We start from the raw sequence: 15,324 nt of genomic DNA on the forward strand, positions 1-15,324 counted from the left end.
CCTTTTTCAGTCCCGTCATTTTTATTCTATATCTGCACGCCCTTGTTTACATGAAGAGTTAGTTTCTAACTTTGACCCTGTTTTAATCTTTCGGAAGAAGAGTCCCGATCGAAACTCTGTAGGATATGCATAGCCAATGTTTCGGGTCTTGACCCGTCCTCAGACTGATTGAGGTGGGCGGGGGGGAAAGCTGGAAGCGAGGTGGGGGAAGGGGCAAAGCCCGACAAGTGATAGGTGGATACAGCTGCAGTAGGAATCACCGAGGGGGAGCAGTGAGGGAGGGTCTTATAGAAGACCCGTAGGAGTGAGGAGAACTTCAAAGTGGCGTTTCTATATGTTTTGTTGAGAGGTGTGGCAGGAATGGGAGAGACGAAATTAGTGGCTGAAATGGAAAATCTGCAGCAGAAATTATTTATTTCTGTCTCTCTCCATCTGTGCCCCTGCCTTACAGCTGAAGATTTTTGACTCCCATCTTGATCTCGAAACAGGAGTTATCTGTAAGGAAGCTAGCAATTCTAACATTTAATGAGTGATCCTGTGGTGAGGTTTACTGATTTTATTTTTCGAATAATAAAGATGCTACAAATTATTTAGAATAAATGGGTCTCCTGAATGATATATGAATGTATTCTGAAATGACCAATTGCACCCAGTATCCATTAAGCTGGAAAGAGTGCAGAGATGATTAAGAAGGATGTTGCCAGGACTCGAGGGCCTGAGCTACAGGGAGAGATCTGGCAGGCTAGGAGTTTATTCCATGGAGCGCAGGAGGATGAGGTGTATTATAGAGGTGTATAAAATCATGAGGGGAATAAATAGGGTCCTAGAGTAGGGGAATCAAGAACGAGGACATAGGTTTAAGGTGAGAGGGGTAAGATTTAATAGGAACCAGAGGGGCAACCTTTTCACCCAGAGGGTGGGGGGTATATTGAACGAACTGCCAGAGGAGGTAGTTGAGGCAGGTAGTATAACAACAATTTTACTTCGGAGTCACATGAGTGACTACGTGAAGAACCCGCCAGGACGCATGCGTGTCATATCGCTTCACGCATTGCGAAACGACAGGCGGGGTGGAGCGTTCCCCCGCAGCGGTAAATTTGAAACAGTGACCGACAGGTAAGTGAATTACTCTGCGGTCGTTTTTTGTTTCCCGTGCTGTTTTTTACAGGGGGAAACTGGACAAAAATAGAGTCCACAAGGGCTGCATCTAAAGCTGGCTGGGGAGGACCGCGGAGTTGCGGGCAGCCAGCAGCAGCTGAAGGCACCAGTATTACCATGAGTGGGATCAGCTGTGCCCGACTTAGCACCCGCGCCGGCCAGATCAACACCACGGCTGGGCGGGAAGACTACACAGATCAGCCGTTGACAAGTCGAAACGGCAAGCGGGGGGAGCATTCCCCTGCAGCGGCAAGTTTTTAAAACCAAGACCGACAGGTAAGGGAATTACTGCGGTCGTGTTTGTTTCCCGTGTCTGTTTCTTACAGGGGGAAAATATGGACAAGAGTCCACAAGGGCTGCACTGGCTGGGGAAACCGCGGAGTTGCGGACAGCCAGCAGCGGCTGACGGCACCAGATCACCGTTAGTGGGATCAGCTGTGCCCGACTTGGCTGACAAGTCGAACTGCAAAGAAATGCCGCGTGGACCAGCGTTACTGGGGCCAAATGGAGCGGCTTATGGAGCACATGCTCCACTGTGACAGACTCTGGGAGATGGAGTCTAGTCACAATGGGTATATAATACACCCATGGCAGCACCTTATCAGGGCTGCACAGTGCATCTCCCTCGACAGAGGGGAGTACTGGGAGCCAATTCTGGGCTGGCTCTGAAGAGGGGTTTTGCTGAAGAAACAACCAGTGTGCAGGGGGTGCAAGAACAAGGAAACCTCCTGGAAAAGGAGTCCAAGTTTGTACATCTAAAAAAAACGGAGTATGAGATTAATAGTTTCAGGAGAACGCCATCCGCCCAGCTTAAAACCCTAAGTTTGCAGAGCTGTGCAGACCTGGAGGGATTAAACCACCAATATTACTACTTGGGGGCAACCTGTCAAAACAGGTAAAACAGCTCAATAAGGAGGCCAACACCCTGGGGCTCATAAAGGCGGCAACAGGCAGGATCTCCTACACGACAACAGCACCTCCACGCACCCACCAGCAGAAAGACACCCAGAAGCTGGTGAAAGCTCAAAGGCCGGGCTACAGGACAGAGGTCTTTTAGGCCGGGCCCAGACCGGCCTTCGTGGAAGACGTGCAACCCCAAATCCAAAACCCGACGCCACAACCTCTACGGCGACTGCAAGGAAGAAAACGAACTTTCCACTGGTCACCATGGAGGTAGGGGGGTCTGGTCTCTTCCAAAAAACAGGAAGTGTAAATAACACAAATTGGTGTGTAGATTACATTTTCTTGGGAGGCATGGAGTGCAATAACTACTAACACTTATTATCTACCTAGTGTTCAGGGATATACAATTGAATTTGTGCACAAATTTTCCCGGTTCAGCATGTACCGAACTGAACGTTCGTGCCTTCACGATAAGAAAAACTGGAAGCGCATGCTGAACTGGAGAGGCTAGATGCTAGGGAATCATGGGGAAATCCCAACACGACTCTTTGGAATTCGTGTCAATATCTTTACGAAAAACAAAAAGATGTGGTTACCAATCATTCAGGTCTGACAAACCTGAATACATTGTGCAGTAAATTCATTCGAAATTGGAAACCTTTGTTACTGCCAAACAATTGATTCCATAGGCTACTTTATGGATTGCATCCATTAAAATATGCTTACTATACGGTGCCTATGCGGAAGGATTATAGACGTTATTAATTCTAAGCTAACACCTTCCACCACTAAGGACTACTTGGGGTTCACCTTTGACTTAGTCTACATGTGGGTAACTTATCAAAGGAAGGTACAGACTTAACTGAGGCCAACAACCTCATTGACATCAGTAAACCACCTAATCGACTGGTAGCAAGGGTAATTGCCAATACTGTGGCCTTTCCAGCCACACTGTTTGACCTTTGTATTACCAATAATTACAAGGACAAAGGTATAAGCACTTAAAATCAATACTGGTCATGTGTAGAGACCAATGAGGCTACCAATCTAAGCAATCACGGAATTACAATGATAGGGGAAATATTGGGCATTGCTCAAGCCCTATCATTGTCAGCAACCATTCAGTGGTGCTACAAACTGATGCGAGTGTTCATGGTTGGCGTGTTACTAACCCCATCTCTAGTTGTGGATATAGATGGGATGCACAAGAAGCATCATTGCTTCAGATACATGTCATAAACTACTTGGAAATGTTGGGTGCGTTCTATGGACTAAAATCATACTGTTCAGAAATGCATCACCTGCATGTTAGACTACAGATTGATAAAACCACCATGGTGACATATACTAATTACATGGGTGGAATCAAATCGGTATCATGTGATAATCCGGCTAACACAATTTGACAATGGTGTATTCAGAAAAACATTTGAATATCAGCTAGTTACTTACCAGGTAACCTCAAATTCAGTGGCAGACACCAGGTCACGCAAATTCAATGACAAACATCGAATGGATGTTGGACCGCAAAGTGTTTGCTGATATTGTAGCATGATATGAAACACCAGAGATTGTTCTATTTGCATCTCGGCTTAATCACCAGTTGCCTATCTGTGTTTCTTGGGAATCAGACTGGGGCATCAGCGATGGATGCCTTCTCGCTGCATTGGGGGTGGGGGGGGGGGGGAATTGTTCTTTCTATGCATTCCCTCCTTTCTGCCTCATCAGTCGGGTATTACGCAAAATATGACTAAACATGGCTCTCCGTTCCGAAATAACCAGATTGTTGGTTCATTCCGTAATGGGCGGGAAAATCATCCCTACCATAATAGGACAAATGTGTTCGTCAGCAGAATCTTAAGTAACCATTTCCGGACCTGGGACTAACGAACCGAACAATGAACATATTACAGCGGCTCACAGGCAGTCCACAAAGAAACTATCGGGTCCACATCAGGAAGTGGGAAATATTGTTCTAGGAACAACATCACTACTGTACGACGAACATAACTTCTGTTCTGAAATTCCTGGCTAGCCTCCACTATGATGAGGGCCTCAGTTTAGTGCCACAAACTGCGCCAGTAGTGCCTTTTCAGTATTCTGGGGCAAGGATCAGAGCGTCATTCTGTCGGGTCTCACACCCTGGTGACTAAACTCATGAGGGGAATTTTTAATATTATCCCCAAGGACTAGTATTCCCTTATATGGTATATGAGTATAGTCCAACATTACTGAGGAATTGGTCACCAGCTACAGCTCTGTCCCTGCATAGACTTGCACATAACATGGTCATGCTTATGGCATTGGTCTCAGCACATAGAATTCAGTCTTTACATAAATCAAGGCTGGATAGTAACACCTCTTCTACGAGTAAAATAACTTACATCCACGAATGAGTTTAACAGAATAGACCGGGATCGTCAGGCCTCATATAGAGTTCAGTGCATACCCAATAGATGATTGCCTATGCATTATGAGACATTTGTTCTTATACATAGAGAACTCTAAACAGCACAGAGGCAATGAGATGTGACATTGCAGAATCAAAATTAGATCTGTATCATGATTACCCCATAAGACGGGCTATAATTGTTGTTAATAGTTCATCATGGAATTTCAATGTCGGATTCATGTTTGAATATGTTAACACTATTTCCTCCCTTAGTCAATTAAGGCAGTTGTGAGGCATGGACTCGTTTCCACGGCATGAAATCACAGAGCTTTGAAATCTTCACGTAGTCACTCACGTGACTCCGAAGTAAAATAGTAAGATTAAACGAGAACTTACCAGTTTGAAGTTTGATCGTTATTTTATGAGGAGTAACGTTGAGGGATTACGTGCCTTCCGCTCCCACTCTCGATCATAAAGTTCAACTGGTATCCTTTTTTCTCTAATCTTACTATGTTCAGGTCATTACTGTTATCTGTGATTTCACACCGCTGCTTTGAAGAATGACACGCATGCGTCCTGGCGGGTTCTTCACGTAATCCCTCAACGTTACTCATAAAATAACGATCAAACTTCAAACTGGTAAGTTCTCGTTTAATCTTACTATTAAAATCCATTTGAACCACCAGGTTTAAGAAATACTTTTTCCCAGCAACCATCAGATTCCTTAGCCACCCTCAGAATGTTAACCACACTCTGATCTCGGAACTGAACCAGTATAGACTTTGGTCACTTTTGTGTACTTTGGCTTTTGCTCTATCATGGTCCAGTTTACTTAGAGTAACTGTCAATGTGGAGTTTGCACGCTCTCCCTGAAAGCAAGTGGGTTTCCTCCAGGTGCTCTGGTTTCCTCCCACATCCTAAATACATGCAGATTGTAGGTTAATTGTCCCTCTAGTATGTAGGGAGTGGATGATAAAGTTGGATAACATAGAACTAGTGTGAACAGGTGATCGATGGTTGGCATGGACTCGATGGGCCGAAGGACCTGTTTCCATGCTGTATCTTTTAATCAATTTCAATACTGGAATTTTGAGCAAACCTTAAAGTGCTGGAGGATCTCAGTGGGTCAGGCAGCATCTATGGATGGAATGGACAGACAATGTTTTGGGTCAGAACCCTTCTTCAGACTGAAACATCGCTTGTCCATTCCCTCGACACAAGCTGCCTGCCCTGCCGAGTTCCTGCAGAACTTTGTGTCCGGCTCAATCTTGAAGTAAAGTTGCATCTAATAAAGAAAATAAACTTTAATGGGTTGGGCAACATCTCTGGAGAACATGGATAGGTGATGTTTCAAGTCTAAAGAAAAGTCCCGACCTGAAACGTCACCTATCCATGTTCTCCAGAGATGCTGCCTGACCCGCTGAGTTACTCCAGCACTTTAGGTCCTTTTGTGTAAACTAGCATCTGCAGTTCCTTGTTTCTAGAAAGAAACTTTCATGTTGTCTGGACAATATCTTTGTAGGATACTGTTTGCAGGTTACCACAAGCTGGTTTTGATGTACTGCCGTGCGCGTACATGAAACGTTCTAGTGTTTGCCAGTGTTGTGTGTCCATGGGAGTTAAGCCCGTTAATTGTTTGGATTCTTTGTTGACTCTAGGCCATTGCTACGACCATGACACCACTGCTCCTATCAGCTTCTACATCACATCACTCGAGGAGCTCAATTGCTGGCAGCCCGCTTTGCACGACCATCAGTTCAACAGAGCGGTTATCCCCTTAGCTCCACGCCAGCCTCCTCTACAGTGTAATCGGCCAAGGACACTGGTCTGTCACGACATGGCTGGTGGATACTTGAACGACAGGTGCGTCTTCAAAACTAGCACGTCCACGTGATGTCCTAGACAGGAGACAATCTCGGTGAAAGTAAAACACTGAGTGTGATTCTCTTTTACAGCACCGTCTCTCCTTTACACAATTTTGTTATCTTGGGACTGTGTTAGGTTTAGTGTAGAGATACAGTGTGGGAACAGGCCCTTCGGCCCACCGAGTCCGTGCCGACCAGCGATCATCCATACACTTGTTCTACCCTACACACTAGCGACGGTTTACATAGAATTGGGAAGAATGTGGGAGGAAACCAGAGCACCCGGAGGAAACCCATGTACAAGATCCATGAGGGGCATGGATAAAGTGAATGGCCAGTCTTTTTCCCCAGGGTAGAGGATTCTTAAACTAGAGGGTGTAGGGTTAAGGTGAGAGGGGAAGGATTTGAGAGGGACCTCAGGGGCAACATTGTCACTCAGAGGGTAGTCCATAAAGCCAAAGGTCTGAAGAAAGGTCCCAATCCAAAATCTAGTCTGTCCATTCCTTCCACAAGTACTGCCTGATCCGCTGAGTTCCTTCAGCTGTGTGTGTGTGTGTGTGTGTGTGTGTGTGTGTGTGTGTGTGTGTGTGTGTGTGTGTGTGTGTGTGTGTGTGCGTGCGTGCGTGCGTGCGTGCGTGCGTGCGTGCGTGCGTGTGATCGTATTGTGTTTTTACTCTGTGTGTTCCTGACAGATTTGCCACTAACCTACTGCTTTGGTTTCAGGTATATACAAGGAACATGTGATGAGAACCCTTTTGTCTTTTACCACTGGTCGTACATCGACATCTTTGTGTACTTCAGCCATCGAATGGTGACTATCCCACCTTCCTGCTGGACCAATGCTGCACACAAACATGGAGTCCTCATCCTCGGTAAACAGCAGCTCCTTTACAGCAAAACTCCCGCCTTGTACCACCTTGGTTTCTCAATATGCTGATGCGTGGAAGGCAAAAGCAAAACGACTTGCGTATATGTGACGTGCAGGCACCTTGCATTGTACACAGGAGGGAGTGGAATACTTTATTGTCACGTGTGACAAGGCACAGTGAAATGTTTTGCTTGCATACCTGAGGCATGTAAATAGCGGCCACTAATGGCGCTGACAAAGTTATATAGGCCAGCTCCTTCTTTGTTCTCCCCCCTCCCCCACAGCGGCTCCCCCACGCCATGTTCCCATTATCCGTTGTTCTTCCCTCATGGCGGTTCCTCCTCGCCGTATCCTCCATTGTTCTTAAGGGGTTGGACAGGCTAGATGCAGGAAGATTGTTCCCGATGTTGGGGAAGTCCAGAACAAGGGGTCACAGTTTGAGGATAAGGGGGAAATCTTTTAGGACCGAGATGAGAAAAACATTTTTCACACAGAGAGTGGTGAATCTGTGGAATTCTCTGCCACAGAAGGTAGTTGAGGCCAGTTCATTGGCTATATTTAAGAGGGAGTTAGATGTGGCCCTTGTGGCTAAAGGGATCAGGGGGTATGGAGAGAAGGCAGGTACAGGATACTGAGTTGGATGATCAGCCATGATCATATTGAATGGGGGTACAGGCTCGAAGGGCCGAATGGCCTACTCCTGCACCTATTTTCTATGTTTCTATGTTCTGCCCACCCCCTCACGGCGGTTCCCCCATGTTCTCAATCACCGCCGACTGCGTGTCGACCCGCGAGGCTTCGCCACAGCCAAGGCCCCATCGCTGCGAGGCTCCACTGCTGCCGCCGAGGCTCCACCTCGGGCTGCGCTCTTGAAAAGCAGCGTGTAATTCAAAACGTGTAAATGAAACACATATGCCACCATGTTGCCAGGTGTAAATTTGAGCACATTATTCCAAAAATATATGCTTGTAAATCAAGCTTTGGTATTAAAGTTTAGAAGGATGAGGGGAAACCTCATTGAAACCTACTGAATAGTGAACGGCCTGGATAGAGAGGATGTTTCCACTAGTGCGAGAGTCTAGGACAAGATGCATAGCCTTTGAATAGAAGGTCGTACTTTTAGAAGGGAAAGGAGGAATCTCTTTAGTCAGAGGGTGGTGAATCTGTGGAATTCATTGCCACAGACAGCTGTGGAGGCTAAATCAATGAATATTTTTAAGATCATAAGTGTATTAGGCCATTCGGCCCATCAAGTCTACTCTGCCATTCAATCATGGCTGATCTATCTCTCCCTCCTAACCCCATTCTCCTGCCTGCTCCCCATAACCTCTGACACCGAAAACTAATCAAAGGCAGAGACGGAGATTGACAGATTCTTGATTAGTAAAGGGTGCCAGGGGTTATGGGAAGAAGGCAGGAGAATGGGGTTGAGTGGGAAAGATAGATCAGCCATGATTGAATGGCGGAGTAGACTTGATGGACTGAATGGCCTTATTATACACATAGAAACATAGAAACTAGGTGCAGGAGGAGGCCATTCGGCCCATCGAGCCAGCACCGCCATTCATTGTGATCATGGCTGATCACCCTGTATCAATAACCCGTGCCTGCCTACTCCCCATAATCCCTTGACTCCACTAGCCCCTAGTGCTCTATCAGCGGTATTGTGCTCATATAACTTATGAACACACTTCCAGATTCAGAGACAGTTCCTTCCCAACTGTTATCCAGCAACTGATCCATCCTTTCACCAATAGAGAGCGGTCTTGAGCTCCCATTTACCCCATTGGAGACCCTTGGACGATCATTAATCGGACTTTACTGGACTTTAACTTCCACTAAACATTATTCCCATTATCCTGTATCTGGAGACTGTAGTTGGCTGGATTGTAATCATGAAAAGTATTTCGCTGACTGGATAGCGTGCAACAAAAAACTTTTCACTGTACCTCAGTACAAGTGACAATAAACTAAACGACACTACAATGAGCTGGTGCCTCCAGTCCTTGAGTGTCGCCCGTGCGCTAACCAACGAGTTCTGGGGAGAGTGGTTGAGAGGAACTATTTTTACCTTTTGACTTTTAACTCGTTTTAATTGCTGCCTCCAAGGATTAGATCCCAATCTTTGAATCATTTCCAGTGCTAACATTGAGATGGAACTTTGCATTTATTTCCAGCTCACTGCAAATATCAGTGAATAGTTCCAGTTATGTGTAATTGGATTTATTTTGTGCGGTCTTCAGTTTGATTTATAACTTTACATAGAGCATTAACCGTCCACTCACTATTACCTTCTCCACAGCCAACAATGGACCATTGTTAGCACCTTTTCTTGATCAGCGTTGCTGGCTTTAATTTGTCCTTTTCATACCTTTAATTTAATTTCCCTCTCCCCTGACTTTCAGTCTGACGAAGGGTCTTGACCCAAAATATCACCTCATCCTATTCCCCATGGAAAATTATCTTAATAGGTGAAAGACTTTGATCCTTGTGGTACCTGTGATTTGGTTTCAGGAACTTTCATCACAGAATGGAAGGAAGGGGCTGCAGTCTGTGAGACATTCTTGAAAAACAAGGAGTCATTCTGTGCCTTGGCGGACAAGCTTGTGATGGTAGCCCAGTGGTTTCGGTTTGATGGATGGTTGATCAACATTGAAAACAAGTTGAGTGTGAGTAACACGATTTAGGATTCATTGACTGTGGTTCACTTGGTAAAGATTGCTGACCTCCTCTCTAATGAGGGGAGAGAATAATAATTCTTCCAGCGATTTCTAGATTCCCTTCTTCTTTAAGACTTTCGAGAGTAGAACTGCAGATGCTGGTTAATACACAAAAGGCACCATAGTGGTGCAGCGGTAGAGTTGCTGCCTTACTGCGCCAGAGACCCAAGTTCGATCCTGACTATGGGTGCTGTCTGTACGGAGTTTGTATGTTCTCCCTGTGACCTTGTGGGTTTTCTTCAGGTGCTCCGGTTTCTTGCCATGCTCCAACGATATGCAGTTTTGTAGGTTTATTGACTTTGATAAATTGTCCTTAATGTGTAGGATAGAAGTAGTGTAAGGACTGTTTCCACACTGTATCTCTAAATCTAAATTAAATAAATGCTGCAGTAACTCCAGTCTGAAGAATGGTCTCGACTCAAATTGTCATTTATCCATGTTCTCCAGAGAAGCTGCCGAACCTGCTGAGTTATTCCAGCACTGTGTCCATTCTTGTTTATTCATTAGGATTTTCTCTGGGTAACCTGGCAAAATGCATTGATGTTGCTCAATTGCACAAGGCTTTTTTAGTTTAAAGACGCAGCATAGAAATGGGCCCTTTGGCCCATTGAGTCCACGCCAACCATTCACTCATTCACTCATAGTTTTATGTTATCCCAATATTGCACCCACTCCCTCCATGCTAGGGGCAATTTACAGAGGCCAATTAGCCTACAAAGGTTAAGATTCTTTTGTTATGTTTGAGTGGAGTAAAACAAAATATGGTTAATGCAGTCCCATCTATTGGACAGTGAAGGAGAACAGTTGGTGGAGGTCAACTATGATGAAAGATCAAGCATCAAGAGTGTTTAATTGTCAAATGGAACAAGATGCAGGCAGGTAGAGGGAGGTGATAGTGGGTGCGAGCTGTAACTTGGTGAGCTTACGATAGCTACCGTTATTATATACATCAATGTAGATCACTTAAAGCAGGTCTCTCCCAAGATAGTGCACGGATACAAAATAACAATGAATTGCAAGATAAGGGGTAATCTCTACAAAATATAACAATAGCTTGGTCAGAGAGGTCATATTTAAGAAAGTTCCAAATGGAGAAAAAAAGTTTGGAGTGAATTTCAGAATGCAAAATCAAGACAATTGAAGGGATTGGGACAATGTGAGGAGGAGGATTTTCTAACAGGCTCGAGTTTAATGAAGAGGGAGGGAGTGAAGAAGAGTTTTGCAAGAAGTTCGGGAGAGTTTGCAAGAAGGCGATGATGGAAGGTGAATAACTCGACATCAGAGATCGAGGTGATTGGGTTTTTGTGGAGCTGCAGCACATATGGGCCTTGGAGAAGTGCGGAGTATTCCCAGAGTGAGTGAGAAAGAGCTAATCTTTGGCTGCTGTTCCGAGCTTTGCCTTCCGGTGCTAGTTAGTGCAGATTTGCAGGCAGATTGAGTGCAAGCTGCCTGCCCAGTTTCACAGCCAAGAAATTATGTGGAGATGTTATATGGTGGGGTTTGAAAAAGAACTTGACTCGTAAATATTCCAGTTAACAGTTTAACTATAAATGTCAGTTTATTGTCAACAGATAGGATGTTTGTATTTCATCACGAGCTGCTGTTCACTTGGAGAATTTCATGCTCAGGAGCTGATGATGCCTCGTTGAGCAGTTAATTTGTTTCTTGTTGTGTTCCAGCCTGTAGTACTCTGAATATCTTCCAGAATATTTTAACTCGCTCTCTCCGAACTTTAGTATAACTGTTGGGTGCAGGGCGGAGCAGCGGGTAGAGCTGCTCCCTCACAGCGCCAGAGACCAGGGTTCGATCCTGACCTCGGGTGCTCTGGTGTGGAGTTTGCATGTTCTCCCCGTGACCGCATGGGATTCCTCCGGTTGCTCCCGTTTCCTGCCACGTCACAAAGACGTGCGGGTTTGTAGGTTAATTGGTTCTTTGCAAATTGCCCCTGGTGTGTCGGGAGTGGATGGGAAAGCGGGATAACATGGAACTAGTGTGAGCAGGCGATCGATGGTTGTCGTGGACTGGGTGGGCCGAAGAGCCTGTTTCCACATTGTATCTCCAAACTAAAGAAACCTAAACTATTAGATCTTGCGTTGGCAATCGAAAGACTTCTGCTGTAGAGCAGATTTTTAAGAGGCAGTCGGTTTTATTGAAGGAATGTTTATGGCACCATTAGTTCGGGGGGAATTGGTACTTTCATTTATAGCCAGCAGTTTAATTTTCAAAATACATTGTACTCTGGGAAGCTGACAGGAGGTATATTTTAAAGAAGTGAAACTGTTAGTCGTAGTGTGAGCCCCGGCTGTTACTGCAGCTGCTGAGATCTGTGATTTGGGTTTTGCTGCTCAGTTTCAGTAGTCTGCTAGCGGACGGCACAGTGACGCAGCTGGGTAGAGCTGCTGCCTCACAGCGGCAGAGTCCCCGGTTCGATCCTGACCTCGGGTGCTGTCTGTGTTTGGAGTTTACACGTTCTCCCTGTGACTGCGTGGGTTTCCTCCTGGTGCTCTGGTTTCCTTCCCACGTCCCAAAGACGTGCGGGATTGTAGGTTAATTGGCCCTTTGTAAATTTCCCTTAGTGTGTAGGGAGCAGATGGGAAAGTGGGATAACATGGAACTAGTGTGAGCAGGCGATCGGTGGTCGGTGTGGACTTTGTTGGCTGAAGGGCCTGTTTCCATGCCGAATCTTTTTTTAGTTTAGTTTAGTTTAGTGATGCAACATATGAGAACATGTCATTCGGCCTCCGAATCAAAAGACCACGATGCTATCAGTCAGAGACCAAAGTCAAATGATTTAGTCTTAATAATAATTAATTGAAGGAAGTTTCTGTTCATTTTGTACCAGGATCAGATAAACTATCTGGGATGTGGAGCTGGGACGGGTGAAGAGAGGCATGAGTGAAACATAACTAAGCACCGTTATTGATTGAAAGATACAGCATGGAAACAGGCCCTTTGGCCCACTGTGTCTGCGCCAACCATTCACACTAGTTCTATGTAATCCCACTTTTGCATCTACTCCTGAAAAGCATCGACAGAAGCCAATTAGCTGACAAATCCACATGTCTTTGGGACAGAGGGAATGGACAGGCAACATTTCGGGCCTGGACCCATCTTGAGTTCTTTACTGTGTTTATTTAGCATTAGCTGGAACATTAATTGCTATCCTTATTGAGTTATGCCCAAGATTACCATTACATTACGATGTGGTCATGAACTTTAACTCACCATTTAATTTTAAGGGATTCCCCGTTGAATAAAACCCTCAGTAAATAAGAAATTGAATTTCTTGAAAAGATGAAATCCCCCAAGTCTGAATATAGTGGAAAAATGGATTGAGTTAGTTCATCCATGATATTATTGAATGTTTGACTCCCTTGTGATGTTTCCTTCTGTGGAGTGTGCTGTTTCAAAGAGTAAATTGCATTCTGTGATGGTAATGCAGATCCTCATTTGCTTATTGATATGTTGAAAAGAGGAGTAGAATAAGGCCATTTAGCCCATTGGGTCTGCTTTGCCATTCAATTGTGGCTGATCTATCTTTCCCTCTCAACCCCATTCTCCTGCCTTCTCCCCATAACCTTTGTCACCCGTACTAATCAAGAACCTACTTGCGTTTTGACTTCACTTCCTACTTTTGTGTCTGTGTCTGTGTCTGTGTGTGTGTCTGTGTGTGTGTGTGTGTCTGTGTGTGTGTCTGTGTGTGTGTCTGTGTGTGTGTCTGTGTCTGTGTCTGTGTCTGTGTGTGTCTGTGTCTGTGTCTGTGTCTGTGTCTGTGTGTGTCTGTGTCTGTCTGTGTCTGTGTCTGTGTCTGTGTCTGTGTCTGTGTCTGTGTCTGTGTGTGTGTAACAGACAAATAACTAGTTGCTCCCTTGCTTGGAGCTCTTGCTTCTGAAACTTTGATTTCTCCAAATTAATAGTCTCCAGGCGAATCATGATTTGAATTGTTTTATAGCATTAACAATTTTTGTTGGAGTGAATTGCATATCCCAGAGTCCATGAATGGAATTCCTTCGCTTGCTGTGCAGTGACTGGTATTATTATAATGGGGTCTAATAAAATAAAAATACTGATTAAATGGATATCAAACGGAGTATCCAATCACACTGACAGTCATAACCGCTATGAGTGGAGTCCTTGCACAGAGGGATACGGCAAACCCAATTACATTTTAACAACCAGAGTTTTGTTTTAATAACTATGTCACAGAGCCCTCAGCATGTATTATTTACCAGCCATGTGGTATATTACAAAAGTCTCAATGCCCTTGTTTAATAGGGGGCCCACTTGAATAGTCTGAAGAAGGGTCTCGACCCGAGACAGCACCTGTTTTAATTTTGTTTGGTTTAGTTTATCATTGTCATGCGTACCGAGTGGGTCAGGCAGCATCTCTGGATCTTGCACTAAACATTATTCCCTTTATCCTAATCTGTACTCTGTGAACGGCTTGATTGTTATCATGTCTTTCTGCAGACTGGGTAGCAGGCAACAAAAAAGCTTTTCACTGTACCTCATGTGACCATGATAAACTAAACTAAACTAGGTGACTTCTCGGGTTACTCCAGCACTTTGTGTCCTTTTGCCCACATGAATAGCTCGGCATCTTTCCATGGACTATTTGTGTCCAAATACGTATCCATCTGGAGGGAGAAAAAGCCTTTAGGGGCTGTCCCACTGCCGCGACCTAATTGGCGAGTTTAGGAGAGTTTAGGAGAGTTTGAAAAGGTGTCATGTTGAAGACCTCCTTCAACTATGTTGAAGACTATCTACAACTACCTTTGATTACCTTTGACAACCCTCGATTACCTACGATTAACGTGCCGACCTACTACGACCTACTTCGCCTAAACCTACGAGTAAAAAAAATATTGATTTTTTTTTTCCATGGCGACCTTTTTTTTTTTTACTCGTGGGCATTTTTCAGCATGTTGAAAAATACGCCGCGACCTAGCTGAGGCCTCGAGTACACGGGGACCACTCTCGAGCATGAAGGAGAGTTACAAAGACCTCCTAGGACCTCGTGTCGACCATGCTGCGAGTATGAGTCGGGGGCAAACTCTTTTAAACTCGGCAATTAGGTTGCCGCAGTGGGACAGCCCCTTTAGACAGTGTAGTTGTTATTCAAAAACATAGTAGTCCTGGGCAGCATGACTCTGGGAAATAACTAGACTCTTACTCAATACTGAGCCTGTACACTTGTGAGGTTCTTGGTTCCAGATTAAATTGTATGTTTGTTTAAAGTTATGGCCCAATTGAAAACCTCTCTGTAAAGGGCCTGTCCCACCAGCATGCGATTGCATGCTTCTAGTGCGACCAAACGTGGTCGCTTGAGGCGTACGGCTGAATGGGGCCAGTCCCACTTTGAACCGCGGAGGCGTATAGAGTTGTGCGGGGCTGGTCCCGACATCATACTCACCAATC

The 15,324-nt window shown here is 45.1% G+C and overlaps 1 protein-coding gene across 1 annotated transcript in view; it reads left to right on the forward strand.

The window, feature by feature from the left end:
• The window catches only part of engase (endo-beta-N-acetylglucosaminidase), a 51,361-nt gene that overhangs the window by 3,893 nt on the left and 32,144 nt on the right, over positions 1 to 15,324 (forward strand). Inside the window, exons 3-5 of the mRNA XM_033043982.1 lie at positions 6,112 to 6,316; positions 7,042 to 7,190; positions 9,701 to 9,855. Of these exons, the coding sequence (XP_032899873.1) occupies positions 6,112 to 6,316; positions 7,042 to 7,190; positions 9,701 to 9,855 (509 nt within the window). The remainder of the gene's footprint in view (positions 1 to 6,111; positions 6,317 to 7,041; positions 7,191 to 9,700; positions 9,856 to 15,324) is intronic.

This window comes from Amblyraja radiata, chromosome 26, assembly GCF_010909765.2.
Source record: "Amblyraja radiata isolate CabotCenter1 chromosome 26, sAmbRad1.1.pri, whole genome shotgun sequence".
Taxonomy (NCBI): Eukaryota; Metazoa; Chordata; class Chondrichthyes; order Rajiformes; family Rajidae; genus Amblyraja; species Amblyraja radiata.